Here is an 8652-nt window from a genome sequence, read left to right on the forward strand (position 1 = left end):
AGCGAGTTGCGAGTAAGCATTGCGATGAGATAACCACATAACATTAAATAAATAATCACACAAATAACACACATAACACATGAAATGCATAAAAGTAAATTTGCGTTTCGAGTTGCGATGAGATTGCGATGCGATAGCGTTTAATGCAAGTATGCGATGCGATATGTGATAAAATGCGTTTAAGTAGTATGTGTTGTAAACAACGTTAAATGCGATAACTGGGTTTTGAATAAGCGATGCGAATACATTGTAAAACATAGTTTAAAATGTAGCGAAAACCCTTGGCGATAATAGGAATCTCGAGGGTACAAGTTAATTAAGTAAGAAATGACAGATCTAAGTAATGACCCGGAAAGTCGGGTTGTTACAATTGATGGGTTTAGGAGATTGTTAGGTACAAGATTCAAGCATAAAAAGTTAAGTTTTGTACAAGTTAATCAAGTTCCATCCAAAACAGAAAGTTTGGACCTCAAAATGGTGTTGTTCCACCTTGGTTTACCATGTAAACCTGTGGAAGCATTCCTAGAGGTGTTCCAAGCTTAGTGGAAGAAGAAATGATGAGAAAAAGTAGAAGAAAATGAAGTTACAAAAAGTTTATATGAATCAGAAAATAAATCTGACTTTGGAGCCTTATGTAAGTGGTGTATCTCGTGATTACACCTTGGTGAATCTCAGATAACATCCTTGAAGGTCATCCAAGTAGATTGGTGCAAGAAAACATGAAGAAAGTAGTGAAAAAGTGCTCAAAGTTCATTGTTTTGAGCAAAGTATGAATCTGCCAAGAACTTGAGAAATTTGATGAATTGTGAGAGTTTGGGAGTGAATTGGAAGAGTGTAAAGTGTTGAGAGAGTATGGAGGATGTGTATTTATAGTGTGGAGGTTAGGGTTTGTGTTAAATGTGTGAGTTAGTTGGGTATTAAATGCAATTAGTTTCGAGTGGAGGTGCAAAAACGAGCCAGCAGTTGAGCTTAAACAAGGCAGATGCGGATTGGTATCTCAGGAGGGTCGCGGAAGAGGACCAGGATCCTCCCGAGTGTCGCCTGGGAGTCCTGTCAGCAACTTTCATATTTTCACACTTTTAGTCTCTGCAGTTTGGTTTTTGGCATTTCTTATATATTTAACATGTAATTAAGCATGAATTAAGTATAAAAGTACAACTCAAATATTGTGAATATATAACTTAGTATTTGTATGTATAAAGTGTATAAAAACATGTATTTAGGATAATTGTTTGTAAGATAAGTACGCGTTTACGAGAATGATGCACAAGTATCAAGTATGTGAATGAATCGAGTGACAAACAAGTATGAATATTAAATGTATAATTCTTATAAAATGATCAAGTTTTATAACGATCAACATTTCAAATTACCGAAGATGGAGGTGAAATATGAATACGATGCGGATATAAATTTCCAAAAAAATAGGAACATAAATAATCCTTCTAAATAAGGTAAGTTTCAAAAGCAAGGCGTTACAGTCTCCCCTCCTTTAGGAAATTTCGTCCCGAAATTTATTCAAGAGGAAGACCTTGGAAAAAAGACATTTTGGCAAAAATGCTTGGTTAAAAATCGGAATTTGAAGTTTGGAGTGTGTTGAAAATGCATGGGAATTTTGAGAAACGAAGAGGGTAGGTTTGTAAAAGTAGTTCGTTTGACTATGGTGGTTTGAGACACCAGTTGTAAGTATGAGTAAAAATGTGCATGTGTGTGTAGGCAAAGTGAGTTTGACTAAGTTTGAATAACTCAATGGGGAAATTATTTTAAAAATGAGGTTGCCTAAGGAAAGTTTTTTGTATAAAATAGAATATATTTTGATGAAAAGTGCGGCCCGCACCGTTGGTTGTAAGAAAAGTTTTATCGGTTTTAAAGGCGTATTAGTAGAATTACACGTTTGTAAAGAATTGCTTATTGGCGTGAAACTGGGATGGTAGGTATCTTTGATTTCAAAGGGTTTGGTGGTAATGGGCCGACTAAGTAAAGTTTGTGTGTAATAAAGAATGGAAGATAGTTTTAAAAGTAAAGAGGTATTTTAGGGATTGAACGTTTAGACCGATTTATTGTAAATAGGTTTGTATAAAATGTCTAGAGAATAATTGGGAAAAATCGTGGTATGAGAGTGAACGAACGATCTAGTAGATGAATGCAAGGATAAGAATGGTATGATTTTTGGATGTAACGTGAATATGAGGCGTTAAGGATGAGGTTTCGTCATGGATAATCGGATACCGCGTGTTTAGCAGTGCGTTTGTGAGTCATTAAAGTTTGTGTAATCGTGTTTAAATAAGGCCTGGGAAAACACAGAATTTCTCATGGCACGTTTTACAAAAGTTTGGTAACATGGTAAAAACACTTATATATAGGAAGTACCAGTGACGTATCCACCATGTTTTAACCATGTTACGTCTGTTTCGTAGTTCGGTGTCATGTTACGTTCTATGTCTTACAATACACTGTAGAATACCCTATGGTTTTCATGCGCCTATCACTATAATCTCGTGTGCACCCGCGATTATATTGGTTGTCGCATGATTCGCATAGTTTGTACTAGTTGTGTATGAGTCAGGTATACGGTAACTTTGAAAATAAGAATGTGTGCGTATAAGAAGGTAGTATGTAAGCATGACTATGTTTAAGTATGTATGTATGAGACCAATGTAAGTGAACCCCTCGGGTTACGCTCACGTATAGGTACGAATGTATGAATATGAGTATGAGTATGACTATAAGTATAAGTATGAATGATAACGATTGTGTATATAGTATAAATTGAAACACAACGAATTTAAGCATATAAAATGATCAAGAAGTTTCGAGTATGTAAAAAAGAATGATACGTGTGAGATTTTCGTGAAATATTGACTAAAACGTGTACGATGATATGCATGTATAGTTGTTCGAATAAATAATTGTGTTTATTGAATCAAAATAGATTGATTTGATGTTGTTGTTTGCATGCTTAAAATAATTGAAATATATTAAACTCGATGTACGCTTCATCTCACTAATATATCATGCATGATATATTGTAATAGGCGACTCAATGTACCTAAAATGTCGTAATATCCGTACCCTAAGATGGTACACGTCGTGTTCCTGTTTCAGTGTCACCACAATATTCACATTTTCCAACTTTATGTGGAAGTCCAAGAAACGGATTTGACAGTTGACTTGCATGGTTGATGATGGTGCGATCGCTAACGGAGGCCAGTAGCATATAGCACATTTTTCTAGCTTCAAGTGGAAGTCCAAGAAACGAATTTGACAGTTGGTTTGCAAGGCCGATGGTACAACCGCTAATGAATGCCAATAGCACATAGCACAATACTTTTACAATTTATGTAAACTTTTTCAATTACATAATTTGTTTAGGGTTTTATCAGTATTTATATAATGTTATTAGCTTTTGTGTGTGTTTAAATTTTGTAATTCACATAATGTCTTATACTGTGATTACTACATTTTACACACCAACTTCATTGTAAAAATCAACTAATGAAACAAATTATATAAAACTTGAAAGATGCTTCATTTCATTATCTTAAGAACAGCATAAATGAACAAAACATCTTGGTTTAAAAAAGTGATCAAATAAAAAACACACAATATAGCAAAATCCATAAACCTAAACCCAAGATGGCAACAAAGACAAATCAAATCAACACAAAACCATGATCACCATTAGCATAACAACCCATTACCACAAAAAAATCCCCAAAATCTCAGTAGAAGAAACCGAGCACTTTACCACCGACATTCTTCCTCCTAGCTTCTTCATGATCCATAATTCCAGCTGATGTTGTTAACACAATGTAACCAAACTGCAAAAGTTAACATCAATTAGTACCAACACTAAATAACTCCAATCCAACATATGCATGACAAAGTTTCAAAATGTGTCGATATGGGTTGCGCCTAAACTAAAACGGGTCAAACAAATAAGTGAGCAAACGAGTTTTAAGTAGCCCAAAGTCAATTTATAATATAATACTAATACTAATTATTAATTTATTGTACGAATATAGTTTTTGTGAACATAACACCTGTCTTGAAGGAAGAAGTCTTGCAGTCCATGGCTCGATTTCCTTGACACCAACATCAAAACGAGGACTGATGACCCCACATTTGTTCAAACGTCCATTCAACTCAACAACAATCTTACCAGATCTGTGGTCATCAACATACTCGAACTCACCAATATAACCTGTGGTTAGGACACAAGCACACGTTATTTAGTCATTGTACTCTTAACAGGTGTCTAAATAAATAAGATCATACCGTGCTTTTGCATAACCATAAGGAACTTGATAATAACTTTCGAAGATGGCCTAATCATGACCTGTCTTTTTCCCCTCTTTTCAGCATTGTACATGCTCTTGAGAGCGTCGTTTAAAACACTAACCCTCACCATCTTTGCAAATTCAAGATACTACAAGAAAAACAATAAAAATAATAAACATATGCTCACAATAGTTTACGATCACAGCTAGAACTCAATTTTGACATATTCAAACTTGTTTGAAGTACATGTAATTTGAAATCAAACAAATCGTTGATTACTGATATAACCATTATCTATATGAAAGCTACATGGACAACCTTTTGTTGACATGAATGTCATGCAGACTCCTTTAATTACATTAAAACAACTTCCATTTTAACCGTTTTTAATACCATATAATGAAAATGTATTTATCCACATGCTCACCACTATCTGCATAGCCAGCAATTATTATCGCCCACGGGTTAAAATCTCTTTTAGACATTTCATCAAACACCGGTCGTGCATTCTTCATACACCCACACGATATGAACATGATCAGCACACAATTGAGCACTAGAGAACGTAAAGTTGTTTTTCCTAATACCCTCTTTACCCAATTCTTTAAAAACATCAAGAACTTGACGAAAGTTTTCTTCTTTACAACTGTTATTAATTCTAACCGTCCATACCACAACATTACGCCGCGAAAATATCCGATTAAACACTAAATCCCCATCTTTAAAAGATCCAAACTCCCCGTAAAAACTAATCAACGAGCTACTCACAAACAAATCATTTGAATAACCCGATGCAGCAACCAACCATGGATTTGTTTGCCAAGTGTCAAGTTCAATGCGTTTGCACAAGCCTTGAGAACACAAACAAAAACCCAAGAAACAGAGAAACTGCTGCAACTATAAATTAAATATTGTAATTTGGGATCTGTAAAGAGGTTAATAACTTCCTCATACTCACCACTATATGCAAAACCAGCAATCATTATCACCCACGAGAAAGAATCTCTCTTAGACATTTCATCAAACACCTGCCGTGCATTCTCCATACACACGCACACCATATTCTAGTTGTGATCGTAAACTGACTACTGAGCCGAACTGAGTTAAAAAATTGGCCAACACATCGACTGCTCTAATGGATCATCAAAGTTTACAATCACACTGTTTCACCAACCCTAAAACATCTACTTACAGGAAATATAAGCAACAGCCTAACATGTGTTTACTTTTCATGGCATACACCTAAAACAAAATAGTATCAGGAAAAATTCACCAAATATTTGAAAAAAAAAAAAAAAAAACTCAAACATCATCAATTCAAATAGAAACAGAAGATAATTAATCAAATAACAAAAGTTTGCCGGATCGCAGGAACATAAAACCTAATAAAAACTAAAAATGTCAACAACAGAATGAAGAGATTAAAGAAATTCGGCTTTATAAAATTTAAAAAAACAAAAAAATAGGGTTTACCTGGAAGCAACAATTGCAGCGGCGTTTCTGTTAGCAGTGTGTTGATAGAGGAGAAGAGATGGAGTCGAGAAGACGACGACGTGGGCCTTAGGGTTTGGGTTTTATAGGGCTTGTCAATAGGCCCACTATATGCCATGTTCTTAAAACAAATAAGAGTGGTATTTCATTATCTTTTAACGAGACTCTTAATGGTTCAGACCTCTTACTGGTTCAGCATTTAATGGGTCAGACTGTTTATTTCACGAGCAGGTGTCTGAATAGTTTACACATTTGCCTCTGAATGGTTAAGATTTATACAGAGTCTAAATGATTAAGACCTCTAATCTGAATTGGTCAGACATTTACCTCTGAACAGTTAAGCATTATACAGACTCTTAATGGTTCAGACCTCTTACTAGTTCAGCACTTAATGATTCGGACCACTTACTGGTTCAGCATTTAACCATTCAGATGTTGCCAAACAGCCCCTAAATAAAAACACAACTTTTTTCTAATGGAAACCAACGTAAGACTAGCCGGTGTGGGACATTGGTTGGGGCAGGGGATGTCAGGCAACGCTAGTTAATCCACATGATGCCAGCATTGGTCACGGCGTTGTCACGCTAGCGTGGGACAGAGGGAGAGTTGACTTGGCTGGCTAGTATTGGCTGGTGGCATATGACCGTTGGGCTAGCCGTTTGGCATAGCCGTTGGCCAACGACTATTTAAAAAAAAAAATCAGTCCACATGGCACCCCACGCCGCCTGGCCATGCCCCTTCCACACCCCCCTTTTTTGCATGATGACATCCGTGGTGCAGCAAGCTATGGTGATTGTGTTGACGATGGTGGTTTCACGCTGTGGAGAACGAATTCGGTGCCACCTGCGATTTAGGGAGGAAAGAAACCTTAGTTAAACTCGTGTGAAGTAGGAGGTGGATGATGGTTTGGGATAACAAATAGTAGACGCCTGTAAAAGGCAAGGGAGCACATAATTTACTCTAAACTACCTTATAGAATAAGCAAAAAGTACTAACGTTACTTTAAAGGAAAACAAAATTACTCCATATTACTCCAAATATACAAGGACTTCCAAGTGCGGCTTCATTTAACGTTACTTCAAAAAAAAATACTATTATATAAGAAACGACCACTTAAACTATGTCCATAGCTGTTGTGTAAGAACAATGAATTAGCGGTTCAGTTGAGCGAACAGTTCAGTTTATGTTTTGGTAATTTTACCCTTTAGTGTTCCCAGAGGTATTGCAAAAAGCACGAGTCTGGTTGTTTTTTGTTTTTTTTTTGGTACCTTTAGGCTTTTAGATTGTTACAGTTCTCCCCAAAACAGCACAAAACTTTCGGGTGCAGTTGGTTTGGGTATCTTTGTCTTTAGTGTATCAAAAGGCATTCCAAAATTTTAGTCTCGTGTCCCTGCAACCTGATGCAACCATACCCACCAGGGCTTATCATTTTAATATAATGCAATGTTAATTACAACAATTGATAACAAATCTCAAAGTTGATGTAAAGGTAAAATTACCATAATCTATTGAAAAGTTGGCTTCCCACTTTGACAATAAGCTTTTTGCTTGCATCTGTTGATTTGACCAAAGTTTTTTTTCCGACTAATTGAAACTGACAAATCGTGGCACGTGTACCCTACGTATGAAGAGTTGTCTTAAGCGTGTCTTAAAATAGGAGAGTAAATGACAATTGTATCCACATGAAACGTATTGAAACTAATTTGAATCACTTACGTTTGAATGTGAAGTCTGATTTTTAATTTGACATACCAATTTGATTGGTCCAGTTTAGTAAATTTTAAGAGACCTGCAAAAAAAAAGATGTTATAATATTTTAGAGTGCAATGTAGACGTAGAAGAATATTATGGATCTTACAATGCTTATCATTATCATAGTGATCACGTCTTTCCCGGATATTCAAATGAGTGAGTTTGTACAAAAAACTGAGGAAGGAAGCATCACATAGCATTAAGAAGACATCAACATGTAGCAATGGATTACGTGTAACGTGGCCCACTAGTAAATGAAGATGGTAAAAAGATCTGCTTTCCTATATCACGACATTCTGTATCACCTCGTGAAAGGGCATCATACATGCCAGCGATATATTCTGAACGAAATAGATCTTGATTTGCTTTATAGTAATCAAGTCTATTCTGTTTTATACACGAATAAGCGTCTACTAAATACTGTTGAAAAAGCCGCCCACCATTCAAGAGAAAGGAATAAACACCTGCACGCTCATGAATCTGGTAACGGTAGTACATGTTAACGGTCAATCTCTTGTCTTTCGAACCATCAACCTTACGCATGTAACACCCCGTGTTTTCCCAAAAGTCAAAGTCAAAGTCAAGAGTTGACTGTTATTGGAATTAAAGATCAATAAAGATTAATTTTATTTTAGTTTCATTTTTGATTTTCATATTATGTGGAGTAAGTGTTGTATAATCAAACTAACCGGCCGATAATCGAACTGTGAATCAACGACCGACTGTGAATGATAGGAAGTAACAATGCAATAAAGCTAGTCAATCAATAATCAAGCTAATCAAATCAATCATCGAACTCAAGTGTGGATAATTTTAATGCTTTTATACGTGTGTGTGTGCCTTACGTGTTACTTGTGCATGTTACTTTTATGTTAAAGAGTGTGGTGAATCAACCAAATCAATCGAGACTCGAAGGATAATCAAACACAATCGAAACCGACTTTGAAAATAGGTTGTAAGGATGCTTGTATGTTAGATATAGTAGTTGGGACTGAAAGTAAATTGAATAGAAACTCTATCCTACTCTACTCCTCAATCTATCGAAATCGAAATATCAAAAATCGTCGCGAAACACTCAAAACCAGGCAAGCCGATCGGACAGGGCAATCTGATCGAACAGGCTAGCCG

General features: G+C 35.9%; 1 protein-coding gene across 1 annotated transcript; it reads right to left on the reverse strand.

Moving 5' to 3' along the window:
• Positions 1-3505: 3505 nt before the first annotated feature.
• Positions 3506-5895, reverse strand: LOC110865244 (40S ribosomal protein S15a). The gene is made up of 4 exons (XM_022114480.2): positions 5755-5895; positions 4279-4429; positions 4044-4204; positions 3506-3821 (listed from the first exon to the last, which is right to left on the reverse strand). Exons 2-4 carry the CDS (start codon positions 4409-4411, stop codon positions 3723-3725), a joined length of 393 nt encoding a protein of 130 aa, XP_021970172.1. The 5' UTR covers positions 4412-4429; positions 5755-5895; the 3' UTR covers positions 3506-3722.
• Between the last annotated feature and the right edge of the window lie 2757 nt (positions 5896-8652).

The sequence above is a fragment of the Helianthus annuus genome, chromosome 6, assembly GCF_002127325.2.
Source record: "Helianthus annuus cultivar XRQ/B chromosome 6, HanXRQr2.0-SUNRISE, whole genome shotgun sequence".
Lineage (NCBI taxonomy): Eukaryota > Viridiplantae > Streptophyta > Magnoliopsida > Asterales > Asteraceae > Helianthus > Helianthus annuus.